We start from the raw sequence: 21262 nt of genomic DNA on the forward strand, positions 1-21262 counted from the left end.
ATTATTGGCTGTTATCCTGTGACAAACACAAGTAGAGATAAGGTTGCTGAATATGAGTTGCAAATTAAGTGTTACATTAATTCGCTAAAATTGATCCTTAAATAATCAACACATATTCCACATAAATGTCATTACTATAAATTAACTTCAATTAATTTCCACATATGTAATGGTTGCTGTAAAATAGGAAATGCATTAACATTTGGAACAGCCAATTTCCTGAAAGTGGTTGATAGGTGATAAATACTAAAAAAAACAATTCCTGATAGATTCCAGGACTATAGGCAAGAAATATGTTTTGCTGAAACCTCTTAGCAGCTTTTATCCTTTTATCCATTGAAGATTTCTATCAGATCTCCGCAAATGAGTTTATTGATTCCATCGTCATCACGCTGGGGAAGGTTGGTGTGAGGCTACACATCAATCACCGTGAAAATGGACACGGACACAAAAAAAATCTCTGTTTCTTTTGGCAAAAGCCAACATTGGATCTGGGTTAGATGGAGAAAAACTGTTGTTTTTTTTATTCTTCTGACCTTTAATATGATTGTACAGCCCTGTTCACAAAGGGCAAAAACAACAAGCTGTAGATTACACATCACTCATTATTTCAGATATAGACACAGAACATACAACCTGAAGGGCTTTGTGGACATTAGATACACTTTTTGTGCCCATATACTAGGCAATTCGGTAATTTGATTTATTTTTTGCCATGCTTGTCTCTGGATATCTATGTCATTTTCTATGTTCCCATCGTATCTTTGCAGATTTTTCAGATTCACTACTGTACCATTGACTCCACATGGTGGATGCTTAAAATTGATTGCTATTTCACCAAGCAATCTCGCAATATTTTGCTTGGTTCACTAAATATGAACAATCCTATCCCAGCAGAGGAGCTAAATTACCAACTTTGTTTAGATTACCATTTGTATTAGATTCAATTTCGTCTTTCTGGGATTTATTATTGATCTTTCCCAGCAAAATATATCCTATCAAAAGGTCTTCAAAAGCTTTCCTTCACTGTGATTAGAAATGAAAGAATGCAATGTTTAAATCAAGATATGTGAATTGAAAATGGATCCAGGTATCCTACCAGAGCAGTTAATGTAAAGGGCTACAGTGACTGGCTCACCATTCTCAGAAGCCAATCTACTGGCAGACAGGGAGTAACTTGATGAAGTATAGAGAGCAACTACTTCCTTATCACATGAAATATTCTTACACTTTCTCCCACTTGTCAGATTTTATGGAATAAATGAAGGAGAAAAGACAAAATCAACTGGCCCATCTTTTTTTGACAAATTTACATTGATCGCTTATTATCACGGTTGCACCTACCTATAACCTTCTTCTGTGAAACTAAGCAGAGACGCAAGAGATTGCAGCTTATCTCTCTGCCCTCGAGGCCACACATTTGGCCACAGTACTGACACATAGGGACTTGTTAGGTTGGTATTTTTGATGAGATTTCCATGCATCCTTTAACCCTTCATCCTATCAAATCAGGCAGAAGAACATCATATGAACTAATGTACCTTGCAGACCTGTGTCAGAAACAGAATCAGTCCTTGAGACACCCCAAAACTGCTCAATTGAAGCATGCCAAAACTTGGATGAAACCAAGCACATAAAAACACTGCGACCATGCCAAGAGGTAATCTCTGAAAAGCCATATTGCATATCTATGAGGGAACAAATAGCCTGAGTGAGTCTGCAGAGATAGAATGGCAGTGCATTATGTGAAGAATCCATTTTTCCAATTGGACTTTCTCATCTTTTGTCACTCAGTATGCACTGGAGGTGCTACAATAAGAAAACAGTGGGCAGCACTCAGTTGTTCTTACCTGTTTTACGGAGACTTTCACTCCACTTTCCACAAGTAATTTATTTGTTTTCATGACAGTTACGTTGATAAGTAACGGCACCAAGCATAGAAGTGTCATGAAGTACCTCTGAATTATTTTGCATAACCATTTGGCTGCTGTTAAATTTTTTATCACAATCTGGAAACACAAGGACAACTTGAGAAATAAAAAAATCAGAGCAAATTAATTCAACACAAGTTTCTGTTATCAGTGATGGAACACATTCCCTGAGATGATACCTCATCACTTAAGCTCTAAATTACATACAACATTAAGTATCTTCATCAAAGAAGGCATGAGAAAAGTTTTGGCACGCAAGTCATCAATTTCTCAGATCACATCAGATGCTGTAAGTCTTCCTTCTCATCCTGCCTTCAGCCTATGAGCACATTTTCCTCTGTCCAAACAAGGAGCCTTGAAAACAATATAATGCTACTTTGCAATTTTTTTCACTTTGTACGTGCTTTGCTTTATGCAGCAGGGAGATTTTTGCATACACTGTTACCTTTTAAAATTAATATATTGGTTTGCCATATAAAAATGTACCCATTGGAGTAATTCCTCAGTAAGGTGTCCATAAGCCTTTATTTACTGTTGATGGCAGATCATGTTTCACTTCCTCTGCCAGGCTTTGCTGCTGCGACAACAGTATATTCTTCTCCGCCAGTCTTGAATTTCTAACATCATTCCTGTGCTGCCTAGAGCGTCTGTGCAACTTCTGGATGTGTACAGTTTTATGGACACTATCCGTTTTCTTGTAGACTTGTAGACGATAATTTGCAGTTTCCACTACAGGATACATAGGGGCAGATTCTTTTAGATAATTCAGCTACCTGAAGGTAGCTGTTTTTCATTCAGCCCATGTATTAGTGTCATTAGCATTTTATTAATGACACTATGAGAGAAAAGGTCAACTTCTGTGTGAAAATCAGTTGTCTTTTAATTCTTCTCTCGGAGCTGCCATCGTCTCTCTTTGTGATACATCATTTGGATTAACAATATCAATATTGTAAAATTACATTTAGTACAATTAAAAATAAAGCAATCTATAATCTGTCTGACAATTGTATTTTACTTTTTAATCTTGATAAAGTTAAGATTTAAACTTCAGTAAAAGTGGTGCAATTAAAATACAGAAATATCAAATGTCAAGTGAATTTACTTACTTTTCTTACTTCTGTTTGCAATTTCATCCAAGGGAAAAGTAACTATCTCATTTTTGTTTTTCCTCACTTTTCCATCACTCTTTGTCTGTCTTTCTCTCAATGCTCTGCCCCCTAGGTGACTCTGCAGTAAATGCCAAAGAAATTACACAGAAAAAACCTTAAGGATGTCTTCACACTACCTAACACACAGCAATAACACAGACATGAATAGATGTGGGCACACACACAGACAATATAACAAGTTAGCACATTGTTGTTGTTGTTGTTGTGGTTTTTTTATTTTTTATTTTTTTTATACACTGGGCCAATTTGAGAAAACAGGGCTCAACTGCACCAGGCCCTTTTTAGCCTGTCCCCAGCCTCCGTTTAATAGTTAGAATGCCATTGTGCACTATTGACTGTTGTATGACAGGGCACGGTGTAGGGATTGCAAGAAAAGAACCTTAGCTGGTCAGCCAGACAAATGAGAAGACCCCTGGCAGCTTTAAATCTCTATGATTATAGTGTCCCTGATGCTGCGGCCACAAGCTGAATAAAACTTCTGATCCAAAACACCACAGTAAGACATATGTAGACAGAACATGCAGAGACTTTAGTACCACAGGCATGGTTTGACTAACACTTCTTCAAATATGATGGCGCATTTCTGCATTTGGGTAAAGTAGTCTTTATATCTCTCTGTCCTCTTTTTATTTCCCTCACACGTACACACACGCACACATAGACACACACACACTTAATTTTAACAGCAACATTTATTTCCTGTCCACCTCTATAGCTAGAGTATTTATTCTCTTCTAATGGTTGTGAATTCTTTACTTTTTTCCAGGATTTTAGTTCATTCTTAATTTTACTCAATTGCCTGTTTTTCCTTTTTGTGAGATGCTTGTGGTGACACAAGCATGCAAGTGACCAGCAGAGTCCCTGTAGCTGAATCAAAGTAAAAACAGATGACATGTATTTTCTTTTATTTGTGACAATTTACACTCAGGCTAACTGGAATGAATATTCCAGCACCCATCATCAGCAACAAAAACTGGCTTCGGCTGCATTTTGTGACAGAGAGCAACCACCGCCACAAAGGCTTCAGGGCACAGTATCAAGGTAAGACATGATTGCTTCATTTGCACATCGTAATCGAGGACCCCCCTACTTGAAAAAAAGCGTCCTTGTAGGAAAAAAAACACTGTAATTACAAAACATGTTTTTGATCTTTGTTAACTGAATATTAAACAGTTTCAGTAATACCCCCTTCTGTAGAGGGCATGAAGGCTTTTTCTGCTTCAAACCATTGACTTCAAAGGGCCTTGTTAATCAAATATTTGAGAGATACATACTGTATATACTTCTCCCTTACACCAACTCAGCTCTTGCAGTTCAATAATCCATTACTCTGACATTGTTCTTTGGCTTGACTTTAAAGTCAGAGTATATGTGCTGCATATACTATACTATAGACGCTTAAAGCCTGGTTTCGAGCCAGATATTAAACCTGCAACTTCGCCATAAACAGCTCTATAAAACGTTCAGTAACATGCATGTGTGGCAACTCACTGTAAATGACGACATAAAATCAATTGCATTGCATCTCTCGTCCATTGCAGTGCAATGTTGTGCAGCGGTTAAAGCAATTTTTATATGCATATTTTATGCAGGATGTAAAGGGCAGATGTTTTTTAAACCAAAGACAGGCACAGAGGGTTTTTTTTACGCAGTATGCTTTTGAGCATATAACAAGCCTTGTCTGGTCACTAAATAGATTCTCATCATGATTGTGTTTATAAGACACCAGTTGACCTACAGTGTAGTTCAAAGGAAAGGCATCATCCCAGTGTTTTCAGATTCAAATAGCCTTGTTTTGGTTTGATGCATCATTAATTGCTTTTGGCTATTCTGATGATACTTCAAAATTATGACAGCCACTTGCATCACCTGGCTTTTGTGTGCAATCCTGCCCCTGCTGTGTTTAATTAGACTATCTTAAGATGTTACACTGCAGTCCTTAGGCTGCCTTTTCTTCGTGGTATACCCCCCACCCCCACATACGAGCTATAACCATTTAGTCTGCACTGACCAATCAATTCCCATACACTGTTTAATATTTCTGAGTTATATGAGCACACAAACAAGAGTGAAAAACTAATTTACATTTTATAGAATTGTCAGGGCAACACTACAAAATTCATCTGCGTCGATGGACTCATTTCTTTGAAAAAGGATGCACACCAGTAGCAATTAGATTTTGATGTACTTCATAGGACCAAGTGTTATCCAGAGAAAGAAACACTTGTACTGTATCTTCTCACATCTAATACTGTAACTTCTTTTATCTAATGAACTCTTTCTATTGCTCTTGACCAGTGAAAAGCTCTGGAGAGCTTAAATCCAGAGGGGTAAAATTATTACCAGGAAAGGACAACACTAACAAACTGTCTTTGAGTAAGTCTTTTATTTTTCTTATGCAACTGTTTTCATTGTTTTTTTGTTTATGTAGGGCTTGCGTTCTGGGTCTCTGTTTCCTTTCTTGTCTCTCTTTTTTTGCTGCATCATTTGGTGAAGGAATTAAGCTACAGTACTAGATTTTGCAGAAGTGCAGTCTCTTTTTCTTTCTGATGACCTATTTCCCCTGCTGCCCCGGACTTCCCGTCCCAACAGAAATGAACTCAGCTAGATCAGGCCAAGTAATGTATATTGCAGCAAAATGCTACATTTGATCGGTTTCACTCGGCCAAACCCCCTATGTATCATTCTGTACTATTTAAGCAGCACATCAGATCGACACATGTTCATGCACTGTGTGACCTACGCACACAGCAGTAGTCAAGGTTGAGTGACCACTCACTTGACTGGTGATTTGTGTACACTCCAGACCGAAGTGAATGCATTGTAATTGCTTGCGGAGCTCTTTCATTAACATAAATCTAGACACTCCAGTGTGCTAAACACTTCAATGATAACAGGTTGTAATCTTTATTACCTTATGTGTCATAGATTCGGCATTGCATGGAGACATGAATAATGCAGAGGACTGTAATCTTTTCTATGAGCCAATACTGTAAATCATTTAAAAGACTATGAAGAGATGCTTCCAATGTCTTGTGGATTCATTGCATATAATTGAACCCATAACTGTATTATAACCCACAATTATTAACTTCAAAGCTAATGAACTTCTTGAAGACGTGAAAACATGCTGGTAGGGCTTCTCATGTTAATATAGAACTGTCCGTGTGTGGGGTAATGTCATTTTGCAAATATTGCAGCAGACCTTAACAATAGCTATGATGCTATTTCATAAATTTAACTTGCAGTGCCATCAGTCTTTGATTTACAGATCACAATTTGAAGGGGGAGATGGGCTTGTTAAAAGTCAGAACGCAGACAACTAAAAAATATTTTCCTACTTCCAAGTTACCTCTCTACTTTTCTACCATACAGCGTGTGCATTTTTATTATGCAAGGGCATTTTTTCCGACTAGGTTTTATTGTTTAACTGACTCAGTTTTATAGGTTTATCCCAAATTCAAAGGGTAAAATATCACCTCTGTCATTTCTCCTAACTTACATTACAAACTTAAAACATACAAGCATGCCAAAAATAGTAATACATATAAGAGAACATGATAAATGGTTGATGTATTCATTTACCAATAGAGCTAACCCTCTCTTCAATGACTTGCCGCCCAGTCCGCCTCCTTATTGTAGATGAAGCAGTCTCCACACTCTACCAAATGTCAAAGACCTGAACTGCCTTCTCTGACAGTACATTTTAGGTTTTAAGGTTTTAGCTTTTCAGTGGTTTTAATGTCAGGAGAACAAGTCATAATTTGGCCATCTTTAAAGTCTCTTTAAAGCAGCAGAGTACTTGAATACATGTGATGGAGTATTGTCCAGCATAATTATAGTGCTCTTGAAGGCTGCAGACATATTTCTCCTACTCTACTGCTTTCAGATAGTGTCTTGCAGAAACTTGCAGTCATTTTGTGAGTCCATTTTTCAGACCATGTGTCACTCAAATGGGCCCAACCAGTTCATTGTTGATAATGCCAGTCCACACCATTACCCCCTGTGTCCTTGATTGATCCAGCCACTTGTCCACCCATTTGGTCCATCAAGAGTCACCCTCATCTCATCATGTCCATAAAACCTTTTGAAAAGTCGGTCTTCAAGCATTGGCCAGCTCACTCTTGACGCTTCAGCTTGAGCTTAGCTTTTCTTACCTTGGCAATACTTCTGAGCACTTTGCACCTTGTTCTTCTGCACCTTCCATGAGACTTCAGTTTATAAAGATGGTAGCACTGGAGGCTAAACAGTTTTGGAAGGCTCCATGCCTTGTTCGTTGTAGCTCTCGTGTTAAAGTTAACTTTCAGACATTTTTCTTGTTTCATATTTTGCAACTCTGTTTACTAATACCCAAGAAGAGTTTAACTGTGCAGTCATCCATCTTTAACAATTTCACTATTTCAGTTGTTTTGCATCCTTCCTCATGAAGGCATTTCATTTTTGTTATTTTTTTGACTTTTTTGATAGGTATCTTTTTGCTCTATTTTTACCTGTAGTAAAAAGCTGCCTAATAATTGTGCACACCTGAATCTATGGTATGGCTCAAGCCAAAACCTCTCTCAATCAAGGGATAAGATCACCTGAAAATGACTCCACCCAATAAAATGTTCAGGTTGATATGGTTGAGAGTTTTTAAACATTGTCTCACATTATGCACACGCCGTTAGAAAGGCTATACCCACTATGAAACCATATCTACAAGGCTTTATCTGGTGCACCTAAACTATTATTACGTATGGAGCGTCTCACTGAGTGATTATGGTAGCTCTCGCAATTGATAGCTGAAGGTTATTTAATACTCTTGGTCCCTGTTGGGCCTGGATAGATTTCTCCCTATTTTGTCTAGCTCAGGTAAGAGAGTTGCATTTATCCTTGGCATGGACTCTGATATCACAAAACACAAGTGTGCATTCACAAGCACTGCCAAACAACCTACAGTTAAAAGTCTCTGACCTTGAGAGATGAGCTAGATTTGTATAACTACTGTATAACTTCTGTTACCAAACCCTACACTAAACATTGAAACAGATTAATCCACTATTCAAGTGCTTTCCAATGGAGTGGATATTGTCTGAAAGTACGAAACATCGAAAATTAAAGAATCCTTCTCACAGCATTCTTGGTCCTTCTCTTTCTCACTCAGTGAATGAAGGAGGAATCAAACAGGTGTCTAATTACTGCCCTGACCCAGGGGAGCCAGAGAATGGCAAACGGTTCGGCTCCGACTTCAGGTGAGGTGGTGCTTGAGCATCCGAAATGATGGAGCCTAGGGTTTGTGTGGAAGAGAGTTATGGAATGGGTCAACGTACTCTTCATCCAATTTAATTTTCATTATTATGACATGCAGCATATTTCAATTATCACATTGTTACGGTCTAACACAAACTATGTGCACATAATCACAGCATTAATCTTATTATGTTAACCTGCATCAGGTTTGTAACTTTGTCACCGTTTCAAATGTTTGGTCTATTTACTTGAGTCATGGATAATCTTTTTGCTAATATTGTGCACTATAGTCTAAATGTTCTTTTTTCTGTACCCGACCCATTCAGCTTTCAGGTAAAAAAAAAATAAAATCAAGCATTTGTTTGTTCAGACTATTTAATTTGAACTGTAACTGAGTTTGTTTCTTTTCTTGTTGGACTTGGTTTGCTCTAATATATATTTCATTCAGTATATTAACTGTAATTATATTTGAGGTGTTTATCAGTTTCTCTGCAGAAGTGTTCAGTGGGTCATATGTAATGCAAGTGTAGAGACTGAGGACAATAAATAGATACATTAATTCATTCATCTACTGAATTTGATATATTGATGCACAGTGCAATGTGAACGTGTAATGAATGACATAAAATAAATAATGAATTTGACATTTCATCAGGTTCATCTTTGGCAGATTGATTGCTTTTCCAGGCGTTAATGGTGTTTGTTATCTTCTCAGCATCGGAGCAACTTCTCAATTTACCTGTGATGAAGACCATGTGCTGCAGGGTTCCAAAACGATTACCTGCCAGCGCGTAGCCGAAGTCTTCGCTGCTTGGAGCGACCACAGACCCGTCTGCAAGGGTGAGCAAGGCTTCTGAGGAGCTAATAAAACAGTTTGATTAAGGCAGTGCCTCTGGTTATAGGCTCTATGCAGATAGAGGAAAGTTCATTTTCGTTAATTATGTATGAAAGCCTTCGCTGCTGCACTCTGCTTTTCCATTCCAAAATGCTCTGCATGTTTTTCTATGTTTCATAATACCTGGAGCACCTTTTAGAATTTGATTAATGGAAATGCAGCTAATAGACCTTCTCTCTACTTGTGCAACCAGTATATTACCTTTCTGTCACATTACAATGCAAGAGTTATTACTCTGCCTCCTGAGCATATTCATTGTGAATTTAAGTTTGCCAGGACTGACTTTCAGGTTCGGTAGTGATAATTTATACTATGTATACTCCGTATTAATATATTTTTTTAAATGTTCATGTATATTTTGAATCTGACTCATAACTTAATGTGTATATTGTCTGTGTCTTGCAACTGTCGTTGCAGTGAAAACGTGTGGGTCAAATCTCCAGGGACCCTCTGGGACTTTTACTTCTCCTAACTTCCCCATCCAGTATGAGAGTAACTCCCAATGTGTGTGGATCATCACGGCCAGCGATCCAAACAAGGTAGCACAATAGCCGGCTTGGAGTTTTTAGTATGTTTTACTCTTGGACCAAGTCTAATTAAAAATCCATTGTAACTGTTGTCATGCAAGGATCCAACAGTAACCGGCCTTTGGATCCTAAATCACTCTTCCCATCTCCACTTGTATGAATTTAAAAATGACTCATAGCGATACAGTATACAAGACACACAGTTATGGTCCCTAGCAGAGTACAGTATAACTTAAGTTTTGTCTTATGCCTTTTCACATCTGCTTTACTTATTATAACTCTAAAGCAGATACTGTAGATAAAGTTGAGAGGCAGGATAAGGGGCCATGGTTACAGTTAAAGAAAAAACTGCTAATCTGAGAGGAAATGCCAACATTACCTGCAGTTTTATTAGATGATAATTACTTAAAGCCCCTGTACGGAGTTTTTAACTGGATATATAAAAGTCTCTGGTTTCTGCTGATGTGTCTCTGTTACCTACAACAGCAAATGAGCCCATCAGTGTGAAGATACGCTTTTTCTAAGTAGTCTAATTCTATACCTCTGAAAGGCCTTGGTCGGGTCGGACCACTGACGAAACGATTTACGGCAGTCAGACCGGAACTGACGACATTCAGCATATCTGTTTTGTTGCTACGCTAGCCAGTGCTAACTGAGCTAAAACTTTTGTCATGGCTGATAATGAGACAATTAAAATAAAAATAATTCGAACCGAAGACCAACGAAAGGCCGAGAGGGAATCCGATCGAGCTAGGGCTAAACACGGATAAACATTGGCGATTCCTTCCAGAGATGGAGAGAGTTGCGGGGCTTGAAAGGATTCAAGTCACATCCAGAATTTGCCCGATTCCTCCTAGACAGGTATGTAAATAGTATTTCATTTAAGAAATGTATTGCGGGACGTAGTTTACAGCAATACATGAATTTATGTTGTCACAACAAAGCTGGCTAACGTTACCACTAGATTAGCTCTTGATACTACACTCGTAAAAATGACAACAAACGTCTTAGATCACGCATCCATTTCAGCTGTGTGTATCAGCCCAGCCGACCTGCAACGATGCATCGGTAATATCCTCTGTCATTATAAATGATTCAGTTTCTTACTTAGAACAAAACATCCATCACAATCACTGTGACTTTGCTGTAACGCTAGCTCTGTAGCACTGTGGGTAATATATATAGCGGGGAAATTGCAGTGCAACAGCAGCATTACACACAGTGACAATAGTGTCTGTGTCTTTGCATGTTTAGCCTATGTCACAGACATCACGGTAATACAGTTAGCTTACAACGTAACGTATTATGTTGGCAATGCTACTGCAGTTTTTGTAGGCTTACTGTTACGAACTTAGATGTATGTCTGTGTAAATTCTCATTTGTCCAGGTCAAAGGCATGATCCAATTACATAGACAGAACTTAGATACAAGTTTTAACATTACTTTGCTTCACCGGCGGCATATTATATTACATAGAAATACAAATAGACACATTACCTCATCCATATGCACGCTGCAGATAGCTGCTAAAAAAAAAAGTTTTCAAAGCAAGTCCAGTCTTCTCTCCGACGTTTCCAAAACAAATCTACATGCGCCGGCCAGACAAACGTCTTCACGACAGTAGGCGCTAGGGCTCATGGGAAATGCAGTCTTCATTCCGGCAAAACACCACCGCTTTCGTCCAGCGGGGCCGCCATAATCAACACTAAATGAAAAGTCTGTACAGGGGCTTTAATTACCACCTGTAAAATGACCTCAGAATAGTCTCTCTTTATAGTACTCATGGTATTTATAAAGATGAAATAATAGGTGTAATTTTCTTGATTAATTCATTGAATAAATGTCAGATTATTAAGTAAAACAGTCTAAATGCCCCACTTCGGTTATTCTTAAGCAAGCACAACAGCCCCTCATTAGTTATATAATGAATACAAATGGGCGACTCCCTCACCTTTTTACTCTCCCTCCCAGATGTATAGAGCATACATTTTGTCCAGGCATTTCCTTCCTGAATACGCATGTCTGCATCTATTTTCCAAGGGCTTCCCAAGGTGGGGAAAGGTTACATAGAATATGCATGTATTTTGACTTAAGTTTGCTCTAACTGTCCCTTACTAATGAACACAGTTGCAGCAGATTGCATTTCAGTCCTCACTAGACTACCAGTTTGACCGTGGCTGTTGGCAGTTCAGCAATTCGCCTTGTTCATCTGTGGTAACAGAAATGGAGAGAAATAGTAATTGAATGAGACCAGCTTTTCCCCAAAGTGAAGAGGTCAAAGCTGTTTTCCTAATGGTCATTACTGCTCTCCTACATCAAGTCTGGCTCTCTATAGTTATTCTGGTGAGTCATATACACAGAGGTGTCAACTAAGTGCTATCCAACTAATAAACAATGACTAACCCGCTAACGCTCATTCAGAAACTCACTAGGACTGGCAAGTATCATAGCTTTGTGCCATCGCACCCTCTCCTAGGCAAACAAGCCATTGACTTGGCACTGAAACTTGGTCCATTAGTGTTATTATGGTAATTATGCTTATGTGTGCATCATAATGAGGCTGTTATACATGGATATTGTGCAGGCATTGTCCTCCCCTTGGCCAGAGAATTGGATGCGAGGGTTGAGCAAGCAGCCATCATATGTTTGTCATCAACAGATGTGACAGTCCCATCATTACAACATCCTTTCTTTCATCACTAATCCATGTAGGCTGAGATAATGTTGCTTTAATGTGCAGTGTCTCTGCAGTAGACCTCATTTTGTGTGATTATTATTAGTGTAAGCGGCTCTTGCCAGTTTGATCTGTGAATGTAATCTATTCTGTCGTAGTGTACATTTGTTTATAGGGAAAAAAAGATAAACCAGTGACAGTTGAGAAAGACGTCTCAATGGTGAATGTGGACAGGCAATTAAAAATCTTAGAATTTGCCTAGCCATAATTGGTTCTTAGTATTTGATTTGTGCCATGATGTAATTTGAAGAGATGCTGCTGTCAGTTTCTATATTGCTTTGAAGTATGTTTGTGGTGTTCGAATGGTGTAGGGGTCACTACACGTGTGTAAATATCAAGCAGTCGGCAATATTTTGGGCACCCGGCACATTGGTTAATCAATCAATTTATAAGTTAATTAGAAGATGAATCAGTTACATCAAATGAATATATCTCTATGGCTGAAGTTGTAGATCCTGATATTCTATTATAAGAAGAACACAAATCTTTGCTTTATTTCTTCTCAGTTTAGAGTTCTCTCAGAGCTTAATTTAGCTACTTCTCTCCAAATTCATAAACAGATAAAAATGTGAGGAGATGAGTTAAAGTTTGCCTTCCATGTGTGCTTGATGCCATTGTTGATTAGAGTTTTATATTTTATATTTTTAATATAGCATATAAGTTATATTATGCAGCTATCACAATTATTAGATAGGAGGAACTTAAACAATTTCCCCCTGGGGATTAATAAAGTATTCTGATTCTGATTCTAAAGTCTTGGTTTTCACAGTGATTTCCATAGGCTTTTATCTACATACGCCTGCCTCTTTCTGTGTTACAGACATGCTGTCTTTAATGAAAGTTACAGAAAATTATATTTTATTACAGGTTATTCAGATCAACTTTGAAGAGTTCGACCTTGAAATTGGGTATGATTCACTAACAATTGGAGATGGAGGGGAAGTAGGTGATTCGAAAACAATAATACAAGTGTAAGTACTAAACAAAATATTCTTACATTGGATATATGTTATACTATAATATTGCTAATATAGTCGAACATGTTGCAGAGGTTGTTAGATCTACATCTTTTTAGAGAGAGCATCATATATATATATATATGTATATATATCATAAAATATATTTCAGAATTCTTTTGTGCACATTCATGAATACTGAGAGCCATCTGATTCCATACATATGTAATTGCTATGATGCACTGTATAGATGCAATGAAAAAAGTAACTCCATGATGAGATGAGGCTTGAAAAGTGTGTTTTGGTACCACAGTAACTTTTTTTTTTCCTTGGCCGATCTGCAGGTTGACTGGGAGCTTTGTGCCGGACTTGATTGTCAGCATGTCCCATCAGATGTGGCTTCACCTACAGTCCGATGAGAGCGTGGGCTCAATCGGCTTCAAGATCAACTACAAAGGTACACAGACTTAGTGCAGATATCATGTCTGACTGTCTGGTTTATGTCTGTCAGTTTGTTCTTCTATCTGTCTGTCTGCAACTCTCTACTGTATCTCCTTCTTTAAAAACCTGCGTTAACCAGGCTCTCTGACTCCTCACCTGGACCTTTATAGATAACTTTAAAGAAAAGTACTTGGCTTCCTCTCCTCTCCTCTCCTCTCCTTTCCTCTCCTCTATCCTACTGTACTCTACACTCCTCTATTCTACTCTGTTCTACTCTCCTCTCCTCTGCTCTGCTCTACTCATCTCACCCACAGAAATTGACAAAGAGAGTTGTGGTGACCCCGGTACACCCCTGTATGGTTACCAAGAGGGAAGTGGCTTTCTAAATGGAGACGTTCTGCGCTTTGAATGCCAGTTTGGATTTGAGCTCATCGGGGAGCGGATGATAACCTGCCAGAACAACAATCAGTGGTCGGCTAATATTCCCATCTGCATATGTGAGTCCAATACATGCTTTTTTTCATGACAGCAAATGAAGCAATTACTTATGTGTTTGGAAAGTTCACAGTGACATTAAGCTACTGGAGGATTAATTATAGCATTGTTAAATGACCATGCAGTGCATTTTGTGTAAACAGCATACAGATTGTAAAATAGGAAATTGATAGCATATGGTTGCCTTGTTATTTGGGGTTGATAAAAAGGGGAAGAAAGAAGGGTACACACTGTCACCCAATACAAACACTCAGGAGGGGAGAAACCTGCATTATACTGTAGATTATCTTCACAAAATATAACCTAAACCCCTCCTGTGAATTTCACTATACCCAACCTATATCCATAACAAAAATCTAGTCTACTGTTTCTTCAAGTTAACTGTGTCCATTGGGACAGTGTGCAGTATTCCTGTGTGCCCATATTGCCAGATGTCTGTATTTTTGTACACTAACTCGTCAGCTCCATCCCCCCTTACAGTTTCATGTTTCTCCCAACTACTCAGCACCCATGGGACCAGTGCTGTCTCCTGATTGTTGAGCTAGTTATAAAGTACTGACATTGTTCTATATCAAGCTTTGTGCCCGATCGCATCATGGCAGAATCTGTGGTGCAGATTTTTACACAATCAGTGAAATTTGCTGTGAAACAAATAGCCTCACCTGGGATGTGTATGTTTTTACTATATATATATATATATATATATATATATAGATAGATATATATATATATATATATATATATTATATTATATATATATATATATATATATATATATATATATATATATATATATATATATATATATATACATGTTCTTCTGCAGAACGTATATATATATATATATATACATATATATATATATATATATATATATATATATATATATAATATATATATATATATATATATATATATATATATATATATATATATATATATATATATATATATATATATATACATATACATATACATATATATATATATATATATATATATATATATATATATATATATATACATGTATATTTTATTTTATTTTTTTTAATTTTTTTTGACAGATTAAAGTGTGTTTTTGCTCTATCACACAGTCCCCTGCTTTTCCAACTTCACGGCTCCAATGGGGACGGTGTTGTCTCCTGACTACCCAGAGGGCTATGGAAACAACCTCAACTGCGTGTGGCTGATAATCTCTGAGACCGGCACCAGAATCCACCTGGCCTTCAATGATTTTGACCTGGAGCCTCCCTATGACTTCCTCACTATTAAAGATGGGGACCAGTCAGGAGCCACAATACTAGGGCGCTTCTCAGGGGCGGAAGTCCCTTCCCACCTTACGTCCAACAGCAACGTTCTGCAGCTGGAGTTCCAGGCTGATCACTCAATGTCTGGACGAGGATTCAACATCACCTACAGCAGTAAGGGACAGTTAAGTCAATTATAATCGAAACAATCATATCATAGTAAAGCAGTTAAATGAAACTGAAATTGAATTATGGATCAGCCAATATGTTTTTTTCTGGTCCAGAACTGATTATTAGAAGTCAGGGAGACTGATTAGCAATATTGAAACCAATGTACATTTATAGTAAACATTACAATTTTATTGTCAAAATGTAGAATAGCCAATGTTGGTTTGTAATTAAATACACTTTACTCAAATACTCCTCCACTAGAATAATTAAATGATTCAATTACTAGTTACTTTGCAGATTCAGTGTTGATAGGCTCTTACTTGTGTATCCAATCAGATAGCTTTGTGATTGGGACATGAGGGACCACAGGGTGACTGACAATAAATGACAACAGAGACTGGTAGCTGCATTGAAGCGAAAAGAGCATTATTAAATACCTCCACAAAAAGCTCCACAAAACCCAATATCTGAAAAATCCTGAATATTTAGATCAGCTAGGCCACTATTTGGTCTACCCCAGATATAAATATCAGGAATGAGTGTCTGAGCTCTAAGGTTTGTGCATTTTCTCTGAACTTAAAAACATCTAGCTAAAGAATTATGTTGTGTAAAGTACAAGCAAATTACATCTTCTATCTTATTGATAAAGGATGTGATCAGGTTCAGTGGTTCTTGTAATTTATGTGAATGTGTGTGTTCTTACTCACAAAACATACTCCTGTAATTTTGTTCTTTTAAAAAAATACAGCAGCATTTAGGAAAATGCATGCTGTTCCTAGCCTGTGCCTCATTGCCTAAAACAACACGACCGTAATTATTTTTCTCGCAGCAAAGTCACAGCAAGCTTCATAGATGGAGGCCATTGTCACCCTCAGGTGTTGAGAGCAGACCTCTGTTTGTTTTTTTCTTTCTCACGGACAGCTACATCCATTTCCGTTATCTCCCTTCTCCTCAAAGACCCTATTTCTCATTCACACAAGAGCGTTTGTCACTAGATCTTGTTCTCTTTCTTCTCATAACAAGCTTTCGGCCGTAATGAGTGCCCTGACCCTGGCATACCGTTAAATGCCAGGCGCTTTGGGGACAGTTTCCAGCTGGGGAGCTCCATCTCTGTGGTTTGTGAGGAGGGCTTCATCAAGACACAGGGGGCTGATACCATCACATGCCATCTCGAGGAAGGCAAGGTTATGTGGAGCGGACTCATACCCAAATGTGAAGGTACTGAAATGGAATAGCTTATAATTGTGTGGTTGGTGGACAGAAATGTTGACAATTTAGTTTGGAAAAGAAAGAATGAGCAGGGGAAATTTGATTTAAAAAAAAAAAACTGAGTGGGTGATGTGGAACATGCTGTCCACAGAACTGGCTACATTTATCTTATAGTATTATTTTCAGGTTTTTGTGCAACTCTAGCCCTTTGGTGACTCATTTTTATTTTTCAATGTTTTCATGTGGGTACAAAATATTTTACTGTGCAGTATCATCTTAAAAAACATTTCTCTCTATCTCTTCTCCTCTCCTCTCCTCTCCTCTTCTCTCCTCTTCTCTCCTCTTTCCCCTCTTTGCTCCTCTAGCTCCTTGTGGGGGCCACTACTCAGGGCCGTCTGGTGTCATCCTCTCCCCGGGGTGGCCAGGCTACTACAAAGACTCCCTGAGTTGTGAGTGGGTCATTGAGGCCGAGCTGGGAAGCTCCATCAAGATCAGCTTTGACAGGTGTGTATGACATTGCCGCAACAACTCAGCTGTGGAATACACACTCACACATGCTCTCACAAAGACAAATACTTAGAAAGCACACAATCCCTTGTGTACGTATATCCAAATACTTTACTGAAAAAAGTTGAATGACTGATGTAATTCTTTAATTCGACACTGGCTCTGGCTAAGTTCTTCAGAAAATTGCAATAAAGCAAGTCTTGCTTTAAGATCTTCACTTCTTACTATAAAATGTTTGTATTTTATAATCAAGACTTTTTCAGTGCTGACACATTCCTTTGTAGAGAAACATAGAGCTACTTTCACTATAACTTTTGCGTATGTGTGTGGTTGAAATTAGCTCAGATCTCTTCTTTAGTCCACCTTCCCTTTTATGAGCCAAAGTTTCCCTATGTCGAGCTTATGCAGTTGATTGTGGCATTATACTAGTGGTAATATGATTCTTTGCATTATAACCATAAATCTGATGGTATTTTCCCCACAGTATTGATGGTAATATTGGCACTCGTGCAGATGTCACTTGTTTGATGATGTAGAGACCTGAGGGTGACCACGGATCCATATCATGTCAGATTTCCGAGAAGCTCATCGATCTTTTACAATTGCAATAATTGGAGCACTTGCGATGAAAGCTTTTTTTTCTCATTTATCTTCACAAAATTAGATAGTTTTCTCTGCGGACACAACAGGCTAAATGCCTGCAAACACTTTAATCTGTCAAAGCTGAAGTATTATTTTGAATACAAATAACTGTCTACCGTCACTTCCCTCTCTCTGCTCTTCTCACTTTTAAGGTTTCAAACTGAGCTCAGTTATGACTTCCTGGAAGTGCACGACGGGCCCAACCTACTCTCTCCACTGATTGGCTCGTTTAATGGAACCCAGGTCCCTCAGTTCCTGTTTAGTAGCAGCAACTTTCTGTACCTGCTTTTCACCACAGATAATAGTCGATCGAACAGTGGCTTCAAGATATTCTACGAAGGTGAGCGTGCGCTACCATTGCCTGCATGCACTGCAAAACAATAAACTGGATGAGTGAATTATGCATTGTTTTTTTAACAATACACAGATTTGGTGCTTGATGTAATATTAAAACCATTTAATACTTTTTAAATGGGATATTTCAAATAAAGGAAAGAAAAAAGTTGAAGTACTTGGTAGTTACTAGCAGTAGACATTTGAATTGGTCTGTCTTTCTTATAACACAAGTTTCTGAAACTTTGTGTCAAGACTAAATTGTGCTGAGGATGTTTATCAGGTGGATTACATAACAAGAGCACCAGTATTATCATAACAGCTTGGCTCAGTGAGTAGGTTATCAGGATGAAACTGAATTTATTCAGTTTGAGCATAAAAATTCAAGTGAGACTACAGCATTTTAAACATTGATTATTTTAATGGAAGACCAAGGTCAACACTGCTTTTGTAAATCGTATATTACCATTAATGTAAATTCTTAAGGATACCTCACACAATTACACTTGGTTGTGCTGGAGTTTAAAAACCCAACTGTTTACCACGTCCTTTCTGAGAAGTGAGGGAATGGCTCCTGCGTGAAATACAAGCCAAACTTTAGGATGAAGTTGGCCGTACTTCTTAATCAGTGTTGGATATTGAATAGTATTGTGTTACAAACTATATATATGTCGATATGATTTGTAAACAAGCACTAAAAGTTAAAAGAAAGTTCAGAGGAATTGTGGGATTTTATGTCTACAACAAGGGCCTGCTTTAAACCCCAGTCCCTCAATTCACCATTTTGCCTTCAGAATATGTTTGTGCGCCCTGCTGCTAGTCATGTGCAAAAGTAGCCCTAAGTTAAAAAATGCAAGCTTGTGGAAGATGGTTGTCTTCAAGTGCAAGGAATGACTAAGAAAATCTGAGTGAGGGAAAAGAACCGTGGGCTCTCAGCGGTACATAATCTGATACTGAATAACTACCATCTTAGAAAAATCTTCTGCTCTCGGGGGTGTTGTAAACTTTTTATCTTTCCCCATCATTATGCATGGAATGTTAGTCTTTGAAAAATCAAATAAAAAAACACTCTGGACATAGTGTGATCTATTTTCACGATTGTTTGCACTAGCACCATTACCCTTGTCTCTCAGATGTGATTCATAAGACGGAGTTTGTTATTATGTCTGTATTATTGACTGAAAGCAGGCCACAAGTGCCTTTGTCTTATTATGTTTCACTCTCAAGTGCATTTCTCTTTTGTTGATGAGGCTATTGAAAAGCAATAACAGTAAGATCATATTAGCTTCTTCCATAGCACTTTAGGACATATCTTATTGCCGAAATGCTTTAGGGAAACCAAGCCTAGTTCATTTGTAAAATTGGTCTTACAAAGTAGAGCTGTTGTGAATTATGCTGTAAATAAACTGGGGCACAACACTGCATCATAAACCTTTGTATGTAATAATACAAAAAACCTCTATTCAGAAATTAAGAATAATAAAACATTTTATCAAATCATATGCAGGCCCACATGTTCCACACATGCTTTTTTATTAGTTTTGGGTTCTTTTTTTCCATTCTATGCATTCTCCCTAGAGGCCAGTATCAGCAGTGATCAATGAGTGCTCTACTTCTCTTTGCTGAGGCAAAATCTGTGTGTTTCTGTGTTGACTAAATATATCTAGAATAACTCAAGGAAAGCAAGACAGATTTTATACAGAGGCCCAGCATTACATAGGAAGAGCCCTTTTATCACACATGAATAATCAGTCAGCCTGGGCTGTTATACAGGTTATTAGTGTTTATGATTTCAATCTATAGCTCACAAACCATGCAATTAAACTGTTATACTCTTAACTATGTAATTCCTTGTTAATAATGCTGTGCTACACTGCAAAAAGAAACCTGTTAGCTGTGCAGTACACCTCTCTTCACAGATTAGAATTTACTGCAATCAGGCACCCCAGTAGCTCAGTTTGTTGAGTACGTGACCCATGTATAGAGGCTATGTCCTTGCTGCAGTGGTCCAATGTTGAAGTCCAACCCGTGGCCCTTTGCTGCATGTCATTCCTCCTTTCTTTCATCCTGCTTCCTGTCATTCTCAAGCTGTCCTGTCAACAAAGTTTTGATGGCCAAAATGCCTCATATATAAAATAGAAAAATAATTTACCATAATGGAAACATTTGAAATCAACAGTATCTGTTTGACTTGCTGAGAGTGTGTGTGTGCGTCCAGTGTAGTTTGATTCTGCATTAAGTGCAATTTTGCATGTAGTTTACATTGTGCTGTGCCTTTAAATGCGCTTCATTCTGGGCTCACAATGTCTGATGCCAGACATCCTGCAATGAACAGGATACTATTTGCTGACATGTCTTAGTCATTTGACCTGGTCAACCACCTGTAACAACTGTAGCGACAGAACTTGGACTGGAACCAGGAGCCCTCTGAAAGAGAACAGAAGATGATAGCCACATGCACTTTGCAGCTAATTTCAGTTCTGATTTAGTACTTTTTGATTTAGTTTTAGTCTGTGTATTATAAAAAATAAATGTATGGCCCCAGCCATCTCTGGTATCTGTCTCATCAGTAGCTGTTTTGTCTTGGTGTATGTTTTTAGTGATAGCTTACAGGCTGTGTATATGGATTAATAGACCACCAAAACCATTTTTTCACATAAAATGAATATGTACACATTACTTAGAATAGCCTACCCAAGATGACCTGATAACTGCTTACACAACTGTTGCCTGTAAGTGCCGAAAATCAGCATATTTTTAGTGCATCAAAAGCAGC

At 38.0% G+C, this 21262-nt stretch overlaps 1 protein-coding gene across 7 annotated transcripts in view; it reads left to right on the forward strand.

Annotated features, from left to right (window-relative positions):
* The window catches only part of LOC115567061 (CUB and sushi domain-containing protein 3-like), a 219280-nt gene that overhangs the window by 60941 nt on the left and 137077 nt on the right, over positions 1 to 21262 (forward strand). For 5 of the 7 annotated variants that reach the window (XM_030393247.1, XM_030393251.1, XM_030393249.1 and 2 more), the window contains exons 6-17: positions 4029 to 4141; positions 5399 to 5476; positions 8244 to 8331; positions 9045 to 9169; positions 9642 to 9763; positions 13353 to 13456; positions 13786 to 13898; positions 14197 to 14379; positions 15472 to 15798; positions 16819 to 17013; positions 17370 to 17508; positions 18306 to 18493. In XM_030393247.1, coding sequence (XP_030249107.1) covers positions 4029 to 4141; positions 5399 to 5476; positions 8244 to 8331; positions 9045 to 9169; positions 9642 to 9763; positions 13353 to 13456; positions 13786 to 13898; positions 14197 to 14379; positions 15472 to 15798; positions 16819 to 17013; positions 17370 to 17508; positions 18306 to 18493 — 1775 coding nt within the window. The remainder of the gene's footprint in view (positions 1 to 4028; positions 4142 to 5398; positions 5477 to 8243; positions 8332 to 9044; positions 9170 to 9641; positions 9764 to 13352; positions 13457 to 13785; positions 13899 to 14196; positions 14380 to 15471; positions 15799 to 16818; positions 17014 to 17369; positions 17509 to 18305; positions 18494 to 21262) is intronic. The other 2 variants (XM_030393253.1, XM_030393254.1) reach the window with 1 other exon arrangement.

Source organism: Sparus aurata, chromosome 17 (assembly GCF_900880675.1).
Source record: "Sparus aurata chromosome 17, fSpaAur1.1, whole genome shotgun sequence".
NCBI classification, from domain to species: domain Eukaryota; kingdom Metazoa; phylum Chordata; class Actinopteri; order Spariformes; family Sparidae; genus Sparus; species Sparus aurata.